A 27,353-nucleotide genomic window follows, 5' to 3' on the forward strand; every position below is an offset into this window, starting at 1 on the left:
AATCTCCCCCAGGCCCCCTGTCTCCAATCACCCCCCGCCTCCATCGTCCCCTGCCTCCATCCCCCTCTGCGGTGCCACCAACAACCCCTGTCTCCATCCCCCACCCTCTGCGGTGCCACCATCCCCCTCTGCTGTGTCACCAACACCCCCTGCCTCCAATCACCCCCTGCCATTTACACCCCCTGCCTCCAATCTCCCCCAGCCTCCATTGCCCCCTGCCTCCATCCCCCTCTGCGGTGCCACCGCAGCCACCATCATCCCTGCCTCCAATCTCCATGCACAGTTTCAAGCCGAACCGATCTCGGCTATTTTTACTGGCACATTCCCGCAACCACGGACATTTACGAACGGTGGAAAAAAGTGCCCGTTTTTACGAACTGTCCGTAAAAATACGGACGGTTGGCAACACTGGTTACAATGTTGCAGTCTAATCACTGGGGGAGAGGAGACTGGGGAAATGCTTCCTCTTGCTTGCAGAAGACTGATGACATCATATCAGCCTAGGCAAAGTCATCGAACTGGAGATCAAGGATGTCTTTTGATAATATAAGGTGGAGCTTTTATGAAAAATGACAATATTTCTGCATACTGTAACATGTCAGGGATTTATTTATGCAGCCTTGTAGAAGAGCTGAAAGGTCCACTTTAAAGAAAACCTCTGCTGTGAAAAATATGTAATTCCTGTTGAAAAAGCAAGCTTGCTGCCAGCACTTGATGTGCTAGGAGTATGTATGTGTGGTTTTGTTGAGAACAGTGGCGGCTGGTGCTCAAAATTTTTGGGGAGCGCAAACGGAAAAAAAAATTGCAGCCTCACTGTGCCCATCAAATGCAACCACTGTGCCATGCCATCAAACGCAGCCACTGTGCCTTCAATTCACACCACTGTGCCATGCCATCAAACGCAGCCACTGTGCCATGAATTGTCACCACTGTTCCATGCCATCAAATGCAGTCACTATGCCATGCCATCAAACGCAGCCACTGTGCCATCAATTCGCACCACTGTTCCATACCATCAAATGCAGTCACTATGCCATGCCATCAAACGCAGCCACTGTGCCATCAATTCGCACCACTGTGCCATGCCATTGTCACCACTGTGCCATGCCATCAAACGCAGCCACTGTGCCATGCCATCAAACACAGCCACTGTGCCATCAATTGTCGCCACTGTGCCAATTGTCACCAATGTGCCCATTGATGTCACTGTGCCCTTTAATTGTCGCCACTGTGCCCATTAATGCCGCTGTGCCAATTGTTCCCACTGTGCCCATTGTCCCCACTGTGCCCATTGATGTCACTGTGCCCTTCGTCGCCGCTGTGCCCCTCCCCCCCCCCCCCCCGCCCAGCACTTACCTTTACTGGAGTCAGCCATCCACGTCCTCGACCCTCGATGTCTTCTCCCGCCCTCGATGACGCTTCAGCCAATCAGGTTACCGGTAGCCAGAACCGGCCAACCTGATTGGCTGAGACGCCTGTCAGTCTTATCCAAGGAACGCACACCCTGTGCGTTTCGAGGATAAGCTTCCGGGGACCCGAGGGCTGGCTGGCTCTGATAGGCACTTCCGTACAGCCAACCAGCTGTCATCTGAATAGAACAGCGCAGCGGTGACAATAACATAGATTCGTGCAATGCATGAATCTATGTTATTAGACTCATTGGTGGTGAGAGCCAGAGGGGGTGGCGCTCCAGCGCCCTCTATGGACGAACCGCCACTGGTTGAGAAGTGTTTTATTGCTGCTGTAAAGAGTAACTGGAAAAAAATTGTTGTATGTATACAATGACAATAATGTATATCTATCTATCTATCTAAAGGATACAGATCACGCACAGAATAGGACACTCTTTACCCTTCAGATCGGGGAAACCTTCAAACAGTACGGAATTTAAAAAAATAGAGAGACAGCCTTGTGCATCACCTTTAAAGTAGAATTCTGACTCCTATTGTATTTGTATACATGTCGGGGCAGATTCACAAAGGTTAGCGGATCTTTAGATCCGTGTAACCTATGTGTTTTAAGATCCGCCCTCGCAAGTTTGTGAGGAAAGTGTCAAATTCACAACACACTTACCTCCAAACTTGCGACGGCGGATCCTAACTCCCCCGGCGGAATTCTAATTCCGCGGCTGGGGGAGTGTACTATTTAAATCAGGCGCGCTCCCGCGCCGATTTAAATACGCATGCGCCGTCCGCAGAATTTCCCGGCTTGCATTGCTCCCACTGACGTCAATAGGACGTCAGTGGTTGCGACGTGAGCGGGACTTGCGACGCGCGTGTTCGTGAATCGGCGTACGCAAACGACGTAGGAAATTTCAAATTCGACGCGGGAACGACGGCCATACTTAACAATACTTACCCCTGCTTTTAGCAGGGGTAAGTATACGACGGGTACCGCGCTACGGAAACGACGTAAAAACACAGCGTCGGGTCCGCGTACGTTAGTGAATTTCGCGTATCTCGCTGATTTACATATTATTCAGTGTAAATCAGCGGGAACGCCCCCGGCGCCATTTTTAAATCCAAAAAAAGATCCGACAGTGTAACACAGTGTAACACTGTCGGATCTCAGCCCTATCTATGCGTAACTGGTTCTATGAATCAGGTGCATAGATAGGACCAGTAAAAATCAGAGATACGATGGTGTATCTGTAGATACACCGTCGTATCTCTTTGTGAATCTGGCCCGTCCTGTATTGTTATAGGTCCTGAATGTCCTCACTGTGTAGAATGCTGCAGAAGATGTTGGTTCTGTGTATAACATAAAATACCAACAGAAATAATAATACTAATACCTCTATCAGAATAGCTACTGGCCTTTTCTTTTCCTTGTTTACAGAAAATTACAACTGTTACTTTGTAAAAAATAAATAAAAAAAAATCCACAAAGGTCAGCAATGCAGTCAAGGGAAGAGAGGAGGGGAGGCAAAGAAAATAAGGGACATAGGAATAAAAGAGAGGAGGAGAGAAAGAAAGAAAGAAAGAAAGAAAGAAAGAAAGAAAGAAAGAAAGAAATATTCTGCACTTTTCTTGTGTAGGCGATTAAGATTAAAAGGGGAATCTGGCCGCCCCCCCCCCCCCCCCCCCCAGCACAGAGTAGAACAAGATAAGACCCCTCTCCTACCACTACTTCATAACAGAATCACTGCAGGACAGAGCATGGGGCCCCGCAGAGTGTGATTTCTGTGCATTTATTTCTGCAGAATGCCATCCTCAGGACACCGTGGGTTACAAACAACCTGCACCATGTCTGCTTTCAGCCAATATAGCTCAGCACTCCAGTTCTGAAGATGAGAAATGGACAACCTGTACAGGCATCTCTCTGGGTCATGGCGGAATAGAGGACAGGGATTCTCTATACAGACATAAAGAGAACTTACATATAATATTCTGGGTTTATGACGTTTCTTTTGACTGCAGTACAACACTTTTAGATATATTTCTAATATTTGTATTTTTGTCTGGAAAAATCCATTGCGGCTAAGAAGCTGCCATGTAACGACACTATCTCTAAACAGAGTGGCAGCTGGTGCTCGATTTCTTTGTTTTTTTTGGGGGGGGGGGGGGGGGGGGGAGCAAACAAACTAAAAAATTCTGGAAAAAATCAATTGCAGCATTAATGTGCCCATCAAATAGAGCCACTGTGCCCATCAATTGCAGCCACTGTGCCCATCAAATGCAGCCACTGTGCCCATCAAGCGCAGCCACTGTGCCCATCAAACCCACCCACTGTGCAATCAAATGCAGCCACTGTGCCATCAAACGCAACCACTGTGCCATCAAATGCAGCCACTGTGCCATCAAACGCAGCCTCACTGTGGTATCAGACCCGCGCTACCTGATTGGCGGAAAGGCGGTTCAGTGTTCATTATTATTAATTTGCTTTTGTAACACACCTGGGTGGGCTCCAAGCGCAATGCTCTGCACTCCGAGTCCACCTTGTTTAAGCCTATTAGAGCCTATGGCTCTAATCAGGTGCTTCAAAAAAAACACCCCTGCCGCTGTAATTCAGGCGCCCGGCATCCTAAAAGGGATGTCTGAATAGGGGGTGGCGGCGGCCATGGATAGATTCATGCAATGCAAGAATCTATCCATTACCATATAGGGGGTGGCTGGAGGGAGGGGGTGGTGCTCCTGCACCCTTAATGGACGCACCGCTGTTGCCTAAACATGAGACAGCGGTCCTAAAATTCAGTGTCACTTTTTTGACTATTCTTGTGTATTTGTTGTAATTGACCTGAAAGACAGAACATCTAATTACAAAGGCTATTCTAAAAAGCAAAAACCTTTAGCATGCTACCCATTGGCTGCAAGTGGTAAATATATTGTAACAGCTATAAAACAATAATAGAATATATTTAAACATGAATTCTATACATATTAAAATGGGGGGCTTAAAAAGGCCACTAAAAGGGAATTCAAGATGACTGGTTATCCAGTTCTACATAAAGAAAGGAAGATAAGTACTTATCGCAATACACAACCCTAAAAAATTCACAATATTAAAAAAATCACCACATAGCAACCTACCACTTATTAAAAAATGACAGATCTGTCAGATAAAATACTAGGGGCCAGATTCACAAAGAGATACGATGGTGTATCTACAGATACACCATCGTATCTCTGACTTACACTGGTCCTATCTATGCGCCTGATTCATAGAATCAGTTACGCATAGATAGGGCTAGATCCGACAGTGTTACACTGTGTTACACTGTCGGATCTTTTTTTCCATTTAAAAATGGCGCCGGGGGTGTTCCCGCTGATTTACGATAAATAATATGTAAATCAGCGAGATACGCAAATTCACGAACGTACGCGGACCCGACGCAGTCTTCTTACGACGTTTCCGTAGCGGCTTTCCCGGCGTATACTTACCCCTTCTTTTATCAGGTGCAGCCAATGTTAAATATAACCGGCGTTCCCGCGTCGAATTTGAATTTTTTAACGTTGTTTGCGTAAGTCGTTCTCGAATACGGACGGACGTCGTTTACGTAAGCGTCGAAACCACTGACGTCCTAGCGACTTCAGTGGGAGCAATGCACGCCGGGAAATTTCGCGGACGGCGCATGCGCATTTAAATCGGCGCAGGAACGCGCCTGATTTAAATAGTACACTCCCCTAGCCGCGGAATTTGAATTCTGCCGGGGGATTTAGGATCCGCCGTCGCAAGTTTGGAGGTAAGTGGTTTGTGAATTAGCCACTTGCCTCCTAAACTTGCGGGAGCGGATCTTAATTCACGTAGATCGAGCGGATCTATAGATCCGCTGAGCTACGTGAATCTGGCCCTATATCCACATTCAGGCAGTACATTGCATATTATGACTTTTTCAGGGAATATCTCAAGCTACTTTCTCAGCTTTACGCCTCCTGCTAGGTTCACACCTTTAGTGCCTTCAACTAATGTGGCACAAATCATCCAGTCAAGAACACATGGCGGAGGATCCCGATGTAGCTGGTTGCTAAACGCGACTACCTCCGTGCAAGAGGTGAAAGTCTTCTATGGGTTGAGGTCTAACCCATGTTATGGGGAGAATTCATAGGATAGTTTGCAATTACATTATCTAACATTATATAGCCTGATGTGTAGGGTTTATAATCTGGATAGTCTCTGATAATGTCATATTATGCAACAGCCACAGGACTGAATGTGGGGGTACCCTGATATAGTTATTTACGTGAGAGGGAGAGGGGTGTTTTTGAGATGCTACTTGCAGGACTTTTTTTCACTGCCCCGCCAGCGCACCACCCCAGTGTAAAAGCATCCATTGATATTAATAGGAAGCAGTTTTCGCCCAGGTTCACACTGGGCTGCGGGAATGAAGCCGTGCAAGTTTAGCTGAACTCGCAGGATTTCACTCCCGCTTGTCAGTCCCGATTTTGGCCGCAATTTCAGAGACATCTGTGCAGGTTTCTGCACAGATGTCAATGTAAATCACTGACCGAAATCGTAAAAAGTAGTACAGAAACTACTTTTTGAAACCCGTGCATCGACACAGATGTGGCGAAGCACCGATTAGGACAGTGCCATTGCTGGCAATTTCCGGCAAATTCCGCCGATTTGACATGCAATTTCACATGTCAAATCGCATGTCAAAGCGCAACAGTGTGAACCTTGGCTTCAGAAGATTTTCAGGTGCTTTTTTTTTGCGCTAAAGCGCCTGAAAAGCACCACAGTGTGAAAGGGGTCTAAGTGAGGGAGTCCCAAATAGAAGTAAAAGCCCAATAAAGGTTCTAAGCATTGCCCACTCCATTCAAAACTAAAAATAAATAACTAGATTAAAAGATGTTTTGGTTGGACACTTTGGGCCAGATTCAGGTACATTGGGCGAATCTCTGCGGGGGCGTAACATATCCGATTTACGTTACGCCGCCACAAGTTTTTCAGGCAAGTGCTTTATTCACAAAGCACTTGCCTGTAAAGTTGCAGGGGCGTATCGTAAATCACCCGGCGGAATTCAAATTCGGCGGGTAGGGGGCGTGTATCATTTAAATGAAGCGTATCCCCGCGCCGAACGAACTGCGCATGCGCCATCCGTAAAATATCCCAGTGTGCATTGCTCCAAATGACGTTGCAAGGACGTCATTGGTTTCGACGTGAACGTAAATGACGTCCAGCCCCATTCACGGACGACTTACGCAAACGACGTAACTTTTAAAAATTTTGACGCGGGAACGATGGCCATACTTAACATTGGCTGCGCCTTATATAGCAGGGGCAATTTTATGCCGGGAAAAGCCTAACTTAAACGTCGTAACTTTACTGCGTCGGCCGCGCGTACGTTCGGGAATTCGCGTATCTGAAGCGTATCCCCGCGCCGAACGAACTGCGCATGCGCCATCCGTAAAATATCCCAGTGTGCATTGCTCCAAATGACGTCGCAAGGACGTCATTGGTTTCGACGTGAACGTAAATGACGTCCAGCCCCATTCATGGACGACTTACGCAAACGACGTAACTTTTAAAAATGTTGACGCGGGAACGATGGCCATACTTAACATTGGCTGCGCCTTATATAGCAGGGGCAACTTTTTGCCGGGAAAAGCCTAACGTAAACGTCGTAACTTTACTGCGTCGGCCGCACGTACGTTCGGGAATTCGCGTATCTAGCTAATTTGCATACTCGACGCGGAAATCGACGGAAGCGCCATCTAGCGGGCAAAAAATAAATTGCCGTTTAGATCCGACAGTGTAAGAGACTTACGCCTGTCGGATCTAATGGATATCTATGCGTAACTGATTCTAAGAATCAGTCGCATAGATACGACGGGCCAGATTGGGACTTACGACGGCGTACATGGCGCTGCACCGTCGTAAGTCCTTTGAGAATCTGGGCCTTTCATTTTTATTTTTAGCAGAATGTGCCTTTAACCCAGCAGAAAATATATTATGAAAATTTTACACTAAAATCATACTTTTCTATGTTGTGATATCACTTCCTGCTCCGTCTTTTATGGCAAAATAAATCAGTCTCATTAAAAACCCATGCTTCTCAAATTAATCTCACTTGGCAAATTCAGTGCCTTCAAATAACATACTTAAATATCCATTATAAACTATCCACAGTCATAACATTTTTGTTTACATGCTTAATGGCCTAAACAGTAATTTTTTCGTAGAAAGTGAGTTTCCCTTTGATACGTTTCATAAAATGATGGTACTTCTACCCATTAAAACCCACATCTAAGTGGAGCTTTAATTGAACGTTTCACTAACCACTTTTGAGATGACAGCAGGGCACAAGAAAATGGCACTCATTATAAATAAGGGGGTAGCAGTGGGTGTCGCCCTACCTTGGCTGCGCCAGCTCAAGGACATGTCAGATTAGAGGTTGATGCCATAGCTGTACAAGAAGATGATAATTAACGCGTTTCACCCCCATTCTGACTGATGCTTTCCTGTTACTCTTAGAAGCAGCAGATAATGCATGGTTACAAAGTATTCTGAAAATAATGTATATAATAATTACTGCCCACTGAGCCATCCAGTAGGCCCCAATCACATCTGACCACTTTCCAGGGCTGCAATACAGCAGTTCATGTGTTTTTAATAATTCATAGACATTGTGGGCCAGATTCAGGTAGGAGATACGACGGCGTATCTCCAGATACGCCGTCGTATCTCTGAGTGTGAGGCGTCATATCTTGGCGTTTTCCCGACGGGTTTCTCAGCGAAAAGTGTACACACGACCGGTTTTCTCGTCAGAATACGTCTCCCATCAAGTTTCTTGCTGAATTCTGCCGAGAAAACCGGTCGTGTGTACGGGGCCTAAAGCATTGCCGATATGCGGCTTAATTTCGAGCATGCGCATTGGGATTCTTTCACGAACGGCGCATGCGCCGTTCGTAAAAAAAAACTTTGTATACGTGGGGTCACAATTAATTTAAATAAAACACGTCCACATCATCCACATTTGAATTAGGCGGGCTTACGCCGGACCACATACGATACACCGCCGTAACTTAGGGCGCAAGTTCTTTATGAATACGGAACTTGCGCCCTAAGTTACGGCGGCGTAACGTATCTGAGATACGTTACGCCCGCCGATAGATACACCATTGTATCTGAATCCGGGGCATTGTGTGTGTGTGTGCATTTATATATATATATATATATATATATATATATATATATATATATATATATATTCACACACACTATGTAGTCAAAAGCATGTGGACACCCCTCCATATTATTGAGTTTGGGTGTTTTCAGTGAAGAGTACCATTAAAGCTATAGAATAAAAATACACAATAGACAATTATGCACTTCCAACCTTGTGACAGCAGTATGGGGGAGGCCCAATTCTGTTCCAGCATTACTGTGCCCCTGTGTACAAAGTTAGCACCATAAATACATAGTTTGACCAGTTTGGTTTGGAGGAACTTGAGTGTCCTGCACAATGCCCTGACCTTAATCCCACTGAACATCTATTGGGTGCACCGGAAGTCCAACTCGAGCCAAGTGATTTCGACCAACTTCAGCACCGCACCACACAAGTGCTTTCTTGGCAACAACTTTTACGAATATGTTGTGTAGATATGAGAGCTCTGCCCTCCTTTTTACATGTGAAACCTTGTGTGCTTTTCTGCTATACTGAAAGTGGTTCTAAAGGGAGATGTTTTTTTACCTTATTGCTTTACCAGAATTAAGTTAAAAAACCTTCCACTAATTGTTCACCCCACCCACCCCCCTAAATACTTACCTGTATCAATCCAATCCTGCACTCATCTGCAGCAGCACTGGTTTTCTTTCTCTCCCTTCTTACAGACTCAGAGATAGCAGCGGTAGCCATTGGCTCCTGCTGCTGTCAATTAGGACATGGGGTGGGGCCGAGTCACGTTGTGTGTGTGAATGGACGCACACAGCCCGACTCAAGTGCAAGCCCATAGGTGCGATACCATAGGAAGTAGCTTTTTATGGGGGTGGAGTGAGAAGAGGAGGAGCCAAAAGTGCTGGGGGGACCCCAAAAGAGCAGTTTTGGGCAGGTTTGTTTTGTTCACAGAGCAGTTAATTATAAGCTTGTCATTTTAAAATGTAATGTAATGTTTTTATATGTACAATATATATACATATATATATATATATATATATATATATATATATATATATAGTACAGACCAAAAATTTGGACACACCTTCTCATTCACACCATCGGTTAAAAAATCTGATAGTGTCCAACGCGGTGACGTAAAACACAACGACGTGCAGAGAAAAATGAAGTTCAATGCTTCCGAGCATGCGTCGACTTGATTCTGAGAATGCGTGTTTTTTTGACCGATGGATTTCCCCACAGGCGATCGTTTTTTTCTATCGTTTTTTTAACAATACGAAAAATTAAAAACAGGTTCTATTTTTTTTTCACCGATGGGAAAAAAACAAATGGGGCCCACACACGATCGGTTCGTCCGATGAAAACGGTCCGTTTTCATCAGACGAACCAATCGTGTGTACAGGGCATAACAGAGCTAATTGGGGGACACAAATACATGGTGCATCTTATTAAAAATGTTTCTCCTAGTGACGGGAATCACTTTAAGTGAATTAAAAGCCTTGCTTTTCTAGACTTTGAATGTCACAAGACATGAACATATCTCTTGTTTGATAGTTCTTACAATGTGCTGTAAAAGGATTTTCTTCATCTTATTACTGAACGGATGTCGATGTTGGATATCAACACAAGTTAGACGATGATAAGGTTGAGTTTCTACGACCCTAATTATTCCCCCCACTCCTGTCCTAGTCCATGCTTTTATCTGCAAAACATCTTTCTGATTTCTCTTCCGGATTTGAGCCCAGTGCGTGTCCTGGGAAGGAACGGAAGATGGGGATCGATCTCCTGGGAGAGGAGGGAGATGGAGACAACTACAAAATAGACTGCAGGTTTCAGATAATAGGATCAAAGAAGAGAATCAATTTCCCTGCTCAGAATCCTGCCAAAGCATTTTACTTGGAAATTTCTGTTGCTTGTCATATGAACGAGTAGTTGCTTGGGACACATTCAACCTACTTGCTTGCTAAACATTACGGCCCGGATTCACAGACAGCGGCGCACATTTATGCTGCCGTAGCGTATCTCCTGTACGCTACGCCGACGCAGCGCAGAGAGGCAAGCATGGAATTCACAGAGCACTTGCTCCCAAAACTGCGCTGGGTTTCCTAGGCGTAAGTCAGCATAGGTGGCCCGTATTCAAGCACGCCGCCCGGCCGGTCAGGAAAGGAGAGGGGACGAGCATGAGGGGGTGGGTGCTCTGGGGCAGGGGGGCGCCCTGCGGCCCCCCACCCCAAAGTACCCTGTCCCCATGTTGATAAGGACAGGGCCTCTTCCCGACAACCCTGGCCATTGGTTGTCGAGGTCTGCGGGCGGGGGGCTTATTGGAATCTGGGAGCCCCTTTAATAAGGGGGCCCCCAGATTAAAGGGGTGCAAATCGCGCACCCGGCATTACATCGGGAGGAAGCGTTGAGTCAACATCTGAAGGGGGGGGGCGCTCGCTCGTCCCCTCTCCTTTCCTGACCGGCCGGCGTGCTTGGATACGGGTCTGGTATGGATTGTGGGGGAACCCGCACGCCGTTTTTTCAGCGTAGGGGGTTCTCCTTACAATCCATACCAGACCTAAGGCCTGGTATGCCCATGGGGGGGAACCCATGCCAGTTTTTTATTTAAAATTTGGCATGGAGTTCCCCCTCATGATTCATACCAAACGCTGCGGCTAGAATTGTCGGGAATCCAAGTCGGATCCCCGTCGCTTCTATGACGCGCTCGCTGGAATGTGCTTTTCCTATTCCAGCGAGTGTGAGATGTCGGCACCATGTCGCCGAGAATCAGCGCGATGCCGTCGTGCTGGAAACACATTCTCGGCGACAGGTACTGTATAAAACTGGAGACAGGAAGTAATGGTTACAAAAGGTATGCAGCTACATTTATTAATTTACTTTTTTAAGAAGTACATAATATCACCTAAAATATCAAACTAAAAGCACAAATACCACAGCTCATATTGAGTAACTGCATATGACATGAGAAAGTGGAATAGATAGGGGAAAAGGGCTATAAAAGCCCTCCACAAAGTTGGGAGGATTGTAGTCACTTGTCCGTGATCTACTGGTAGACCACAATTGCTGACCCCCAATCTACAAGATGCCCGCTGCTATCTTTATTACCCAGAAAAGCCTTCATCTGTGGCTGGCTTCAAGAGATTTTACTGATGGTCACCATGTTTTACTGGTGTCACAAGGCACATCTGTAGTGGTAATTGCAGGTTGTTGGTCAAGTAAGGGTAACGCTGCAGATGTGGGCTTCTGTCTAGAATTCTGCTTAAAAGGGCATTTCTCAGCTTTTTTTAAAAGACTGATGGAACCACCTTGAAGCTGAATTCCAGTCCAGCATAAAACATGCTATTTATTACAATAATGTCATATTTAATATACTCTCATCACTTTTTTTGATTTATAAAGAAGTAGTGATCAAAGAATCCTGTCTGTTTTCAGAAACTGATGCTGTGTTGTATAGTAGCACGGCCAAATGGCTTTTTTGGTTCTTCAGGGCTCCCCATAAGCTTCATGGGCCATAAATATTTCATAAGGCAGGCTCTACATTTATTGAGATCTATAAGGACGATATAAATGTTGAGGCTCCAGGAATACTGTCTAGAAAGAACACCTCTTGACCCTGTATTATGAGTGACCTAAATAAAATCATCCTTTTTTTCTATGACCTCTGACCTCAGCTAATGAAAGAAGGTATTGTACAGGTCATCCGATCACAGAACATGTCATTTCTTTTATATTAATGACTCAGGGCTTCAACTGGCTCCCTCTGGCGCTGACTGTGTCCTCAAGTCCATTTTAAAACTGCTAAGCTATTTATGCTTACTGATTAACCATTTCAGCTCTCATACCTGTAAACCCATTATGGACCAACGCAATTTCTACATTTGTTTTTTAATTTTGCACTTTTTCTTTATTGCAACACAAAAAAAAATGAATGAACAAATCATATGAACATGAAAAAAAATAAGATCAATGATTAGAATTTTTTTTATTAACAACAAAATCAACAGGAAAGTAATAGTTAAAGGAAAATGAGGAAGAAGGGGTTAATTAGGTTTAAATAAGAATTTTTTTTTCCAAAAAATTAAAAAATATTTAGGGCTGTGGAAATAAAAGATTAATTCCTCGATTAATCGTAAATTTTTTTGATCAATCAAAATTCTTTTGATCGGTACTAGTGATCCGTGATCCGAACGGGTCACCATATGCGGATCGGCACACCACATGATCCGCGGAGCTCCACTGCTGCCTCGGCCATAGGAAAGGCCGCGGCTACGGCCTAGCTCCCTGAGCGGCGGCCATCTTGGTCTACCCGACGGTGGCCTAGGTGAGCCTAGAGCGGCGCGCTGACGTCATCACCCAGCCTCAACTGCTCGTGTTCAGCCGGCTTCTCTGGAAAGACTAAGCAAGCACTAATCTTCCCATACAGTGGGGGAGATGTGGACCATATTACACTGGGGAGATGTCTGTGGATATTACAGTGGGGGAGATGTCTGGATTACAGTGGGGGAGATGTCTGTGGATATTACAGTGGGGGAGATGTCTGTGGATATTACTGTGGGGAGATGTTTGCAGATATTACAGTGGGGAGATGTCTGTGGATATTACAGTGGGGGAGATGTCTGTGGATATTACAGTGGGGGAGATGTCTGTGGATATTACAGTGGGGAGATGGCTGTGGATATTACAGTGGGGAGATGGCTGTGGATATTACAGTGGGGGAGATGTCTGCGGATATTACAATGGGGGAGATGTCTGCGGATATTACAGTGGGGGAGATGTCTGTGGATATTACAGTGGGGAGATGTTTGCGGATATTACAGTGGGGGAGATGTCTGTGGATATTACAATGGGGGAGATGTCTGTGGATATTACAGTGGGGGAGATGTCTGTGGATATTACAGTGGGGGAGATCTCTGTGGATATTACAGTGGGGGGAGATGTCTGTGGATATTACAATTTAATTTTTACTGAGGACATGCTTGCCTCAATTGTGGCCCAGTGCAACCTTTATGCACAACAACTGTCCCTGATTTTGAGGGAATGTCCCTGATTTGGAACAATGTCCCTCTGTCCTCATTTGTCCCTTATTCTGGTCTGATCTATATAGTTGTACATAAAATTCCCTTTTTATCTTTCAACACGTGATTTCCCAGTGCTAAACCTTTCCTTTCATTTCGAAATTGCTGCATTTGTTAATTTCAAAAGCCAGTAAAAAGGAATAATAGTGATTAAAAAAAAAGTACTTGTGGGTTTAACTAATCATTTTTTTTTTATAATTCTTCTTTAAGGCAGCGTGGCAGGGGGTGTGTCCTATGTCTACAAAATCTTGCCAATACGTGTCTCTCGTTCCCATCTCAAAAAGTTGGGAGGTATAAGTGCCTACTGACATAGGTACCCCCGAAGAACTAAATCTCCTAATAGCCCTTTCCCTCCACACACACATTATGCAGGTAGGCCCTTGCAAATCAAGGTAGCAGCATTCTGTAGATGGGAAAGAAATTAATGTGTGCACACAGGGGGGCGGGAGGTAGGCGGAGCTTTGCAGTCTAGCAGGCATCATAAACAGGAAGATAGGAACTCATTGGATTTCTGGCAGAGAAACTGAAATATTTCTGCACTTGCAGTATTTTTAAAAGGATAAAAACATAGAGAATGTGCATTTATAATTTTTTTTTTTTTTTGCCCCGACATCCAATTTAATTTGCTACTCACCGCCAAAGTTTCCAGTGAAGAGGTAAATCCAGGTGATGGCTGGAACAAAAAGGAGAGTGAGAGAGGCAGCCAGGAACTTTCTTCTCCCCCTGCAGAATCCCAGCATTCTCTCAGAATTGGGCTATCCTAAAACCTCAGGGTGGTTCCTACGCCGGAAGCATCGCCCCTTGTTCCACCAGCATGTTAAACTCCTGCAGAAGAGAGGTGAGACAGTGTTAGACTGGGGGCCAAAGGAGAATTTGCACTATGATCACATACAAAAATAACAAGGTGAATGTTAAAGATTGTACCAAGTCACTTCCTACCAGAGTTAGCGATGACAACATTGTTCAACTTTACTAAGTTTTACTTTCATTGTTATAATACCGTATTGATACAATCAATCCCTAAAAGAGAGGTGGATGCAGTATCGGTCCGATTCTGCATATGTCCCCCGCTGACTCTAACACCGAGAACCAGGGGTGGGATCGTACGGCTCAGGCTCTCAGCGGCTCACTAAGAGGCTGAGCAGTGTGCGGGTCCAGGCATGTGGGCGGATCCCAACCATATTGTCACGATCTTTCCCGAGCCTGAACCGGCTCTGTGACATCAGCAGGCTTTAGCTTGTTGGCTGAAAATGGATAACAGGAGTGCAGAATGATCTGCACTGCTGTAAACCACTGGAGAAGTACAGCCAAACAAGCTTTGGCTGTACTTCTCCTTTAAGCTCTTACAAACATTTACCTCTTAGATGTCTATTAATTAAAGTTTTCACACATAATTTTCACATTTCGTCAAATTGGAATCAATTAGCAAAATGTGTTATTGAAATTGGTTTCTTCTTTCAGCTTGAAAAATTACCCTTCATACGATGAAGAAGTGGGCTATCTAGACTCCAAGACAGAAGTTGAGTATTGCCTTGCAGTAGACACAAGCCAACACTTAAAGTGGAGGTTCACCCGAAAACTTAATTTTTAACATTAGATTGATGCTCATTTTGTCAAGGGGAATCGGGTAGTTTTTTTTAAAATCGAAGCAGTACTTACCATTTTACAGAACGATCTTCTCCGCCGCTTCCGGGTATGGGCTGCAGGACTGGGCGTTCCTATTTGATTGACAGGCTTCCCACAGACGCATACATCGCTTCACGATTTTCCGAAAGTAGCCGAATGTCGGTGCGCAGGCGCCGTATAGAGCCGCACCGACGTTCGGCTTCTTTCGGCTACTCGTGACGCGATGTATGCGACCGTCGGAAGCCTGTCAATCAAATGGGAACGCCCAGTCCCGAAAACCATACCCGGAAGCGGCGGAGAAGATCTATCTCTAAAACGGTAAGTACTGCTTCGATAAAAAAAAAAACACCAGATTCCCCTTGACAAAATGAGCATCAATCTAATGTTAAAAAAAATTTCGGGTGAACTCCCGCTTTAAATGTTTTGTAATAGGAAAACAAACAATTGAAGAAAAATATAAGACTTTGAGTAGTTACCAGGTAAGGAATAGGGGGGAAATATTCCAATGGGGATATCTTTACTGCTGACAATTGTCTAGGCCAGTGGTTCTCAACCTTGCTAGTGCCGTGACCCCTTGATAAAATTTCCCAAGTTGTGGGGACCCCAACAGTAAAATTTGTGTAGCGTGGATTGTCGGCACAGAAGGCAAGACAAGTAATTTGTGGCCCTAACCCTCGGAAAGCTCTCCCTGAGTCCTTTCCACTGGTACAGTATTAAAACCCCGTATGGTATATTTTAGGATGTACCACTCTTTGTTCTCCTTTCTTTGCCTTTTATCTTTCTTTATCCTAATGTCTTGTCCCCCCCCCCCCTAATCAATCTTTCTTGCCAAGTTCCTTATTCTGTCTCCCCCTTTTTCTTTGTTCCTCCCCCTCTTTTTCTTTCCCTTCCATGTATTTTCCATTTTTTTTCCTTTTCTTACTCATTGGTGGGGGGAATGGGATGAGTGGCAGTGCTGGTGTGTGGTGGGATCAATGGCAGTGCTGGGGAGTATTCTGATCAGCCAACTTAGGTGCTCTTGATCAAGGTCATCTACTGATCTGAGAACTGTAGTGGGGACTTTTAATGGCAACTCTAATCACAGGTAGTGTTACTCACTGTGTCTCCAGCTCTATGGTGTCTCTAAGTGACTTCTATGCCAAAATCAGGATATAGGGTCTCCTCCAGCCCCTCCCCCTTGACATTCCACAGGCTCCAGGGACAGCCCTGCTGGGTGGTCGCGAAAAGGCTGGGAAAGCAGTGCACGCTTCAGGAACAGCCCAGGGTTTGGTGACCCCTGGCAAATAGTCATTCGACCCCCAGGTTGAGAACCACTGGTCTAGGCAATGATTTACTTCGCTTTGGAGAGATTTGCTCTTACTTCCTGTTGTTTATACAGGACAGGAAGTAAATGGAAAACTCTTGAACAGGACACTGATGGCAAAAACAAAAATGACAGGGTTTGTCTCCATCTCCTAATCCAAAATGGAACAAAATAGTTTGGGCTTCTATTATATTATCTATTAAAGTGATTGTAAACCCATATTTTTTTTTTTTTTTAATTATAACAAACATGTAATACTTATGTGCTCTGTGCAATGGCATTGCACAGAGCAGTCCTGATCCTGCTCTTTTTGGGTCCGTCGCTAACTCCCCCATTTGCCAAGTGCTCACGATAGCAAGCTGCTTTCTATTGGGCAATTGTGTGGGTTCGATCCTGTTGACAAACAGGGCACAGCTCCACCCCCCTCTCCCTTCTCAATGACTGTGATTGACAGCAACAGAAGCCAATGGTTCCATTTGCTGTCTCTGGGCCTATGAGGAGGAAGAGTGGAAAGAGCTGCTGCTCAAGATTGGGCTCAGGTAAGTATAAAAGTGGGAGGGGGGGGGGCTGGGGGAGAGTCGCACCCAGAAGTTTTTTTTATCTTAATGATGCAAATAAGGTAAAAAAAAACTTCAGCCTTTAGAACCACTTTAAGTGATGTCCTAAGTCCCATCGCCAAATGCAGTCTAGCCAACAGTGCAATAGCCCCTATTGTGGCATCTTCTAACAGAAGGAGGGTTCTATGGACCACCTATCAGGCAGGCTTATAACTGTCAAGGATCCCTTTTCTTTTTCATCCCCTAAATTTCTCTCATGGCAGTTTTTTTCCACCAGCCATCATTTATTTTTCCTTGAACAAAGGGATATAAACCCTTACGAGCTATTTTGCAACCAAAAGAAGATAAAAAACTAATTAGAGCACATTGAAGGCTATGTATTGAATAGGTTTTTTTGTAGCAACCAGACAAAGAAAGCCAGGCACTGCGCATGCTGCTTAAATTGGCATTAGGTAGCGACATCGCAAGCTGCAAGAATTTCTCAAAAATAATTTAGAGGACGGATAATATATTCTGAGAATAATTGCCTCTATGAAGATATCTCAATGCTCTGCGCTGGGCAAAGCGCTCAGCCCTGCTCCAAATTATCCAGCTAAAACATGCGCTAATGATTAAACCGTTTCCCCTACAGACACCGAAATAAAGTTCTCTAATAGGAAAGCTTCAACGGATAACCACCGAAAACAAGACTTTTATTAGCTCCAAGGAGTTCTCAACTTTGATCAGTTGTTAGAAGTTGTCAAGACGTACGATGATGTTAACCTGGCTGCCCTACTCCTCTGGCTAAGTGGATGTGAAGCAATGGGCCTCATGCGTCTCGTGTATCAGAAAGTACAAGTATAACCTATCTCGGCAATTCTACCGCTAACATGCTGTCTGATTAAACAAAATATCTTGGAGCATATTTTCTTTCTTTATATAAAGTGAATGTTTAGCCAAATTTTTCTTTTGTTTTTGAGATAGTTTTAACCTCTATCAGTACTTTTTTGATGGCCTAAGAAACGGGAACAGGGATTCACATATATACGTCTAATGCCTTGTACACACGATCAGGCTTTTGCGGAATATCCGATGGAAAATGTCCGTCTGACTTTTTCCATTGGAAATTTTGATCGTGTGTACAAGGCATTAGGGAAAACCTCTTTTGTCAATTTCTACTCTAGATTTTTCAAAATACATTTTTACTTTAGGGAATTGAAAATAAAAAAATGTAACTAGAGATCTGAAGAAATAACAAAATGCAATTTTTTGGAGCTAACAGAGATATGTCTAGAAAAAAAAGAGGATCTCACCCACAAAGAGGGACCAATTTACATTAAAGTTAGACCATACTAAAAACCTCATGTTCAATAAACCTTATTAATATGGACCCAAAAAGTGTAATGTCACGTACACACGTTTTTCGGGTTCTAAAAAATGACGTTTTTTTTAAATGTCATTAAAAACGATCGTGTGTGGGCTCCAGAGCATTTTTCACAATCTAAAAAATGGCCATTGAAAATTTCGAACATGCTCTATTTTTTTACGACGTTTTTAAGGTTGGAAAAAAATGGTCGTGTGTGGGCTTTAACGACGTGAAAAAAACGTGCATGCTCAGAAGCAAGTTATGAGACGGGAGCGCTTGTTCTGGTAAAACTTCCGTTCGTAATGGAGTAAGCACATTCATCACGTTGTAACAGACAGAAAATCGCGAATCGACTTTTACTCACACTAAATCAGCAAAAGCAGCCCCAAGGGTGGCGCCATCCAAATGGAACTTCCCCTTTAGAGTGCCAACGTACATGTTGTACGTCACCGCGCTTTGATGATCAGGTTGAAAAAAACGTAGTTTTTTCTAGGCCCTTAAAAACGTAATTTTTTAGAACCCAAAAAAACGGTCGTGTGTACGCGGCATTAGTCTCATCAGATATCAAAAATATGTACAAAATATATTTATAGATGAAACCCCCTTAGAAAAACCTGCTGAACCTGTTATACAGTAGCAGCTTGGATTACGAGCATAATCTGTTTCAGAAGAATGCTTGTGATCGAAAGCACTCCTATATCAAAGCGAGTTTCCCCATAGGAATCAATGGAAACTCAGATAATTTGTTCCACAGCCACTGCTTGTCTATGCAGTACCGCATGTGGCCAGAGGTGTGGGGGGGGGAAATGCTTGGAGACACTCTGGAACAAAGTGTTTCTGAGTGTTTCAGAGTGTCTCCGAGCGTCACCGGCACCCCACACCTCTGGCAAAATGCTGTACTGCAGACCCTAGAGCAGGGGTCTTCAAACTGCGGCCCTCCAGGTGTTCAGGAACTACAATTCCCATCATGCCTAGTCATGTCTGTGAATGTCAGAGCTTTACAGTGCCTCATGGGAAGTGTAGTTCCGCAACAGCTGGAGGGCCGTAGTTTGAGGATCCCTGCCCTAGAGGCTTGAATTCTGCTTGTCTTGCGAGACAAGGCTCGTAAACTGAGTCAGGATTTAAAAAAAAAAAAAAAAGCTTGTATTGCGAAACGTATGTAAACGGCATTACTTGCAATCCGAGGTTCCACTGTAGTTCTGAATGACACCAGGTGACCTTTTTAAGATAAGTGATGTCTTCACAAGCAAGACCGCAAAAGGATATAGATTCTTTTGTAACTGATGAGACTGCCGCTTTCTGGTTTGACATTTATATTGTTTCATATGTCTATGTTTATATGTATATTGATTCCCCTTTTGTGTGAGATCCTCTTTTTAAACATTTCTCTATGTATGTATCTTTATTTTTTTCAGATCACATTTCTTTATTTTCAATTCGCTATAGTATTTATATTTTAATGTCAAATATAAGCAGATTAAATGTCCACTTTAAAAAAACATGTTTTCTTTATTTAAAGTGTACCTTTAGGTTTACAATCACTTTATCCACCCAGAGGGAATTTTCCCCAACAAAAGTGGAGTTACTCTTTAAAGGGTCACTAAAGGAAAAAATTTTTTTTGCTGAAATGACTGTTTATTGGGTATAGAGACATAAAAGTTAACTGATTCCTTTTAAAAATGATTAAATAATTGAATTTAATCTATCATGTAATGTGCCTCTAGTTTCACTTTCGGTTTTAAAGGTACATACATGAAGTTCCGGGTGAGAGGTGAGTCGGGAAGACTCACAGAACAAAAACAAACAAATCCAGGGCAGTGTTTTGTTTTTAAAATGAATCTGATTGGTTCTGAGGAGTTTTAGACACACAGTAATGACAGCTTAGACCACCGTGAAAATCTCCCAGTACCATGGTTATAAGGAAACAGGCAACCAGGAAGTGTGGAGATCACAGCAGAATTACAGCCACTTCAAAGCAAAAACGAACAATAAGGACATGAAACCAGTACTGCAGTAAGGTAAAGGAAGCTATTTAGCAAAAAAAAAAATTTCCTTTAGTGACCCTTTAAGCTCAAAAGCTTAAACTGAGATTTACACCCAGAAGTGAATGAGTTGCCGCAGTGACTTCTCCCTCTACCTCCATATGGCTTTGTTCAAAGTATTAAATAGAGACAGAGGCCCAGATTCACAAAGCACTTACGCCGAGGTATAACAAGTTACGCCAACGTAAGTGCAAATGTGCGCCGTCGTATCTGTGCGCCAGACCCACAAACAGATATGCGCCTAAAACCAGGCTACACCCCGCCGACGTAGCTTGCTTACGCCGGCGTAGGGTGGGCGCACATTTAGGCTGGGGGCATGGTGCCGCTCCCATTGATTAGCCATTCAAACATGCAAATGAGGGAAATACGGCGATTCACGAACCTGCGTGCGCCCGACGCAGGCTACGCGAGGTGCGCGTAAGTTGTACGTCCGGCGTAAAGTTATTCCCCATAAAGGAGGTGCAACCCAGCAGCAGACATGCAAAGGTCTGCACCAGGGAACACAAGCCGGCGTATTTTACGTTGGATGTGTGTCTGGCTGGGCATAGGTTACGTTCACGCCGTACGCAGTGATCCGGCGTAGTTTAGGCAGTTGTTCTGACGTGGTTGTGAGCAGGTGGAGGGGGATGCATCCACGTCACGACGCATTCGCAGTTTGTGATACGTATCTGTCTAGTGCTCGGCCTATCATTTGCATGGGGTCATGCCTCATTTGCATGGGTCACGCCCACTTCCACCAACGCCGGCGTACGCCCTCGAAACCTACGCCATGCTGACGCAGCGTTGGGAGCAAAAGCTTGCTGAATGCAATGCTTGCCTCTCCGCGCTACATTGGCGCGGCGTACGGCGTTTGCGCTACGGCGGCGTAATGTGCGCCCACACTGTGAATCTGGGCCAGAGTGCCTAAAAGGAGGAAACTACCGGTATCTGGTAAAATCTCTACTGGAGCCCCTGAAATCGGAAAAAACAACAGTAGTTCTTACTCTTTTGGCTATACATACACTTTAAGTAGAATATATACAGTATGAAGCAGTAAATGTGACTTTCACCAAACATTCACTGGTGATGAATAAATCATTTAAAACACAGGGACCTGGAAGATTCACCTACAGAAAAGGTTTGGTGAAACACATTCTCTGTTTAAAAAAAAATAGACCCCTAAGGCCGCTTGCACAGGGAGCCATCCAGTAAAGATGTGCATGACGGAATCATTTGTTTTGTTTCATTTCATGATTCGTTTATTAAGTTAATATTTTCATTTCAATTATATATTCGGATTTGTTTCATATATTCGTTATTTTCAAATTTATTCGGAATTTGAATTTCGAGAGACGGCTATATTTGTTCTAATCTATTTTTATCTATTTTATTATTTTATTTTCTATTCTATTCTATTATATTCTGTTTTATTCTATTCTACGCATTTATTTTGCATTCTTTTCTATTCTATTTTATCTCTCTATGTTTGTCTTTTCTATTCTATGCTCTTCCTTTATTTTCTATTTTATGCTATTCTAAATGTAGTCTATTCTATTCTGATTTATTCTATTCCATTCTATAAAGCAGCCTAAGTAAGAATCATCATCTTATTTCACTGTAGCACCCTGGTGTTTAGGCAGGGTTGCTAACAAATTTAGTTTGCCAGGTGGTAATTGTCCTGGCTAATTGTTGTCTTCTGTCACTAGGTGGCAATGTGGCTGGTGACATTAGAATGACAGGGGCATAGCAAGGTCAGGTCATGAATGGATGGGACGTCTCAGCCAATTGGCAGGGGTTTCTTTAGTCTCTTGGACTGCTTGGAGAGCCTATTTATTTGGGTGGAGTCGGGTGATCGGGATTCTGTCCTACCTGGACGGCTGTCTGAGTGGACGTGTGTTACATCGCCCCGGATTGCTAGGCTGGAAGCATGAGGCCTATCCCTGGGAAACATGTCTGCTAGGCTGCCTGAGGCCTATCCAGGAGCAGGAGAAGCAGTGTAGGGCTGGGACTGCAGGATTGGAGTCCAACCGAGTTGAGAAGGTTCAGCCGGATGGGGAACCAGTTGTGGTCGGAGGTATAAGGGAAGCTGTCGCCACTAAGGGTCCATCCATCTTATTACCGTAGACTACCGTGATTAAGCTTGAGCCAATACCAGAGCAGCCTTCTCACTAGCCCGGGAACAGTAAAGAAGTGGAAAAGCTTCAGCAAGTGCACAGCCAAGGAACCAGCAGGATAGCAGGAGTATACAGTGGGATAGCTGTGGAAAAGCTCAGGGGATCCAGTGATGAATGGGATCTGGAAATCTAGTGAGGGACTGGGAGCTCAGCGAGTGAAGATCGACAGTAAAGGAATGTCCTGTGTTACCAAGAGTTATGTACAACTACCGTTAGTGACTGTAGCAAGATTAGTTGCCATAGGAGACAGCGGTTCTACCTATACAGAAGTGTTATTCGGCTGGAGGCCTTTCACTGTATAGCTGTCTACCTATAGAAGTCTCAGAGTCTGCCAATTATCAGGGCCGGATTCCTGACAAGGCCACCGAGGCCAGGCCTCGGGGCGGCAGTGGGAGCAGGGGCGGCATAGTGGTTGAGCTGGCGGGTGGCTCGACTTAGAAGTGACTGTGCGGTCGGGGTAGTGAGTGAGCTGCCCATCCGCTCGGCGCTCGCACAGTCACACTGACTGTGCGAGCGGAGGTGGCTCGGCGGGCGGGTGAGAGAGACAGGAAGCTGCCTGCTGAGCTGCTCAGTGGGTGGAAGGACCCGGCCTTGGGGCGGCAAAGGGAGTAAATCCGGGCCTGCCAATTATCATTACATCTACCTAAGGGTGTCCTGGCCCTAACCCTAAATCTCTTGTTCGTATTCAAAAGTGACTGACGTCCATCATTTCTTCTTGCATCATACCCACCATGCCTTGTAACCCAGGATGTCAGCTTTCCCTGACTCTGGAGGTCATCATTAGGCCTTTAGGGGTCGGGGCCATTGCTACATCACTTTTTTACCTTACTGTATGTATTGCAATATGTTTCCATTTCAAATTCAAATTCATTTTTAAATCCCAAATAATTTTCAAATTCACTTTCGAGTTCAAATTTATTTCTGAATTTGAAATTATTTTCAAATTCGGATAACTTGTTTGGTTATAATTTATTTCAAATTCGTTGAAATTCGTTACTATTGCGATTAGGATACATCAGACTTTCCGAATAACAAAAATGTTGTGAGAATTTTCAATTTGTAATGAAACGTATCACACAAATCTATCAATCAGCTGCTGTGCATCCCTGAACACACATGGCCCGAAAATACCAGTACCACTTGGTACCGTGTTCAATCCTTTCCTGTCACGTTCTGCCATATACTTTGACAGGTTGACAGCGGTGTGGCTGGTCGCTAAACCTGTCCCTCCGGGTGCACTAATGCCGCGTACACACGATCGTTTGTAGGCTCCATAGCATTTTTCTAGATGAGAAAAATGGGCGATTTTTTTTTAGAAGCTGCTCTATTTTTTCTCGTTGTTTTTCACGTCGTGAAAAATGGTTGTGTGTACGCTTTAACGAGGGGGGGGGGGGGAAGCAAGTTATGAGACGGGGAAATTAGCAAAAGCAGCCCAAAGGGTGGCGCCATTCAAATGGAACTTCCCCTTTAAAGTGCCGTCGTACGCGTTGTAGGTCACCGTGCTTTGCACGAGCATTTTTTTCCCACGAACGTGTGTATGCAAAGCAGGCTTGAGGGGAATCACGACAAATCACGTTGAGAAAAACATTGTTTTTTTTCCATGACATGATTAACGGTCGTGTGTACGCGGCATAAGATGCAGAGAGGGATGAATTACAGCTGGACTGCCCCATGAGAAAGGGGCCTAAATGATCAGTTCCTTTTGGTAACATATACAAACGCTAAAACATCAATGCCAGGCAAATAAAATCCTTCAGTTCAGTTATAAAATAATCTACAAAATAGTATAATTTTAAAAGCACACATACATGAAATCTGTCTTTATATTATTTCTCTATAAAGCTTTTATTTTCAAGAGAAGCTTTTGAGAGGTTCAGTCACTTCATCAGGTCAGAGTAGCGAATACTGCCTTGACCTGATGAAGAGTGCATCTCCGACAATCATCCGCTAAAGAAAATCACTGTTATTGCATACAAAAAACACACCAGGTACAGTACTCAGCTGCTTAACTCCCAACTGTCCCTGATGTAGAGGGAATTCTTTTATGGAACCTCGTTTCCCCTCATGTCCTATTGTGGCTGATATAGATATAGATACATAGCTAGATTCACAGAGTTACGTCGGCGTATTAGTAGATACGCCGTCGTAACTCGGAATCTAAGCCGTCGTATGTTTAAGTGTATGCTCAAACTGAGATACACTTAAACCAAGCTAAGATACGACGGCCTGCGCCATCGTATCTTAGCTGTCTAGTTCTGCCGGGCACTAGGGGCGTGAACGCTGATTTACGCCTGAATGCGTAAATCAGCGAGATACGCCGATTCACGAACGTACGCTTGCCCGTCGCAGTAAAGATACGCCGTTTACGTAAGGCGTTTTCCGGCGTAAAGTTAGTCGAACAAATAGCTGGCCTAGTCAATGTTAAGTATGGCCGTCGTTCCCGCGTCGAAATTTGAAAATTTTACGTTGTTTGCGTAAGTCGTCCGTGAATGGGGCTGGACGTAATTTACGTTCACGTCGAAACCAATACGTCTTTAGAGCAATGCACACTGGGATATGTCCACGGACGGCGCATGCGCTGTTCGTAAAAAAACGTCAATCACGTCGGGTCACAAGTAATTTACATAAAACACGCCCCCTGTTCCTCATTTGAATTAGGCTCGCTTACGCCGGCCCATTCACGCTACGCCGCCGTAACTTAGGAGGCAAGTGCTTTGTGAATACAGCACTTGCCTCTCTGACTTACGGCGGCGTAGCGTATATGCGATACGCTACGCCGCCGCAAAAGTAAGCCAGTCTATCTGAATCTGGCTAACAGATATATATATACATACAAAAAGTACTATTCAAGTACCGAAAGTGCTATACTACACTGGACCTTTTGTTCAACCTTGAAATAATGCATTTGTTATTTTTTTAAATGTGTAAAAGTAAAGTAGTGTTGGAAAAAAGCACTTGTGGGTTTATAGCAGATCAGTACACAAATATCAATACCGTGCTCAAATATATTGACATCCAGCTGCAGCTCATCCACCCACTCCTTAGTATAACTACTAACAGTCATAGTATTCCAACAGCCATGCTTTCAATTACAGAGACATACAACGTATACCCACCAAATTCAGCAATCCCCAGAAACATCAGACATGCATTTCTGAAGGTCTGTAAAACAGATCAAAGGTTCCACAGGTCATTACCAGTAGTAGCAGCAACTGTTTTATCTCCTCCAAGTTCTTTGACCACCCCTGAGCTCCACACCAGCACAGGCAGAAGGATTACAGCTTCATTCACCTGGGACTTTCCACCTCTCCTCCAGTATATTAGACAAGAACTTGATATACAATCATGGAGTTTACAACAAAAATAAAATCAGCATTGCTTAACTAAGGTTTGTTTAAAGTGGACGTAAACTCTCATGCATGACTTAAGCCTATAGTAAGGCTTACCTATAGCTACAGTATGTACGCCATTTAGGAGATGTCACTCCCCGGCGGCCCCTCTTCTCTTCTCGTCCATCCCCATTTGCTTGTGACATCATCTGGGATGGACGAGAAGAGAGGAGAGGCCGCCGGGGAGCAGAGTGACATGAAAGAGAACTTATTACACACGCTTCCTGCGCTACTCATGCTGGCTGGTAAACGATGTGCCCCATAATGTACAATGTGTCCTGATGTGCCATATGCCCTGCTGTGCCATGTGCCCTGTGCCCCGTGTCCTGATGTGCTATGTGCCCCGTGCCCTGATGTGCCCCATGCCCTGATGTGCTATGTGCCCTGATGTTCCCTGCGCCCTGATGTGCCCCGTGCCCTGATGTGCTCCATGCCCTGATGTGCCTCGTGCCCTGTGCCCCCCGATGTGCTGTGCCTCAATGTGGTGTGCCCTGATGTGCTGTGATGGGCCCTGATGTGCTGTGCCCTGTACCCTGATGTGATGTGCCCTGAACGTGTTGTGCCCTGATAAGCCTGTGGCCTGATGTGCTGGGCTCTATACCCTGATGTGCTGTGCCCTGTCCCCTGATGTGCTGTGCCCTGTACCCTGATGAGCTGTGCCCTGATGTGCTGTGCCCTGATGTGCTGAGCTCTACACTGTGCCCTAATGTGCACTGTACCCTGATGTGTTGTGCCCTGGGCCGGTCTGGATGAAGGCCCCCATGTGATGGTGGGTGTGGGGGGGGGGGGGGGTGGTATTGAAGGACTTGGCCTTGAGGCAGCAAAGGGAGTAAATCCGGGCCTGCTCACAGCAGGGGGTTCGGTATGCCCTGTTCACCAATTCAGGTGCGAATCAGGTCCGAAATTTAGCCTGAATTCACACCTGAAACGGACCAGAAGATGCACAGGTCCCTTTTTCAATGCAGATCATGGCTGCCACAGAGCTGTGTGAACTGGCACACTCTCCTGGTATGTGAATTGGAATTGGAAACCCTCATCAAATTTGCATATATGTGAACCAGGCCTCAGAGTCCTGTGCCGTAAACAGCGGCACTGATTTCAGGAGTGACATCATCGCGGCTCTGGCCACTCACCACAGCAAACCTGGAAGGAAGACTGGGTTAAGATGGAAGCGCCTTCAGCAGTGACAGTGCATCGCTGGAGGGCTTCGTTTTAAGGTAAGTTTCACGTAATGTGTTAGTATGTGATGCATACTAGCACATTATGGCATTGCCTTGCGAGATTTAAAGGAGAAATACAGCCA

At 44.7% G+C, this 27,353-nt stretch overlaps 1 protein-coding gene across 1 annotated transcript in view; it reads right to left on the reverse strand.

Moving 5' to 3' along the window:
• Positions 1–27,353, reverse strand: part of LARGE1 (LARGE xylosyl- and glucuronyltransferase 1) — a 611,138-nt gene that overhangs the window by 432,279 nt on the left and 151,506 nt on the right. The window contains exon 2 of the mRNA XM_040345658.1: positions 14,270–14,460. Coding sequence (XP_040201592.1) covers positions 14,270–14,375 — 106 coding nt within the window. The 5' untranslated portion in view covers positions 14,376–14,460. The remainder of the gene's footprint in view (positions 1–14,269; positions 14,461–27,353) is intronic.

This window comes from Rana temporaria, chromosome 3 (assembly GCF_905171775.1).
Source record: "Rana temporaria chromosome 3, aRanTem1.1, whole genome shotgun sequence".
NCBI classification, from domain to species: Eukaryota; Metazoa; Chordata; class Amphibia; order Anura; family Ranidae; genus Rana; species Rana temporaria.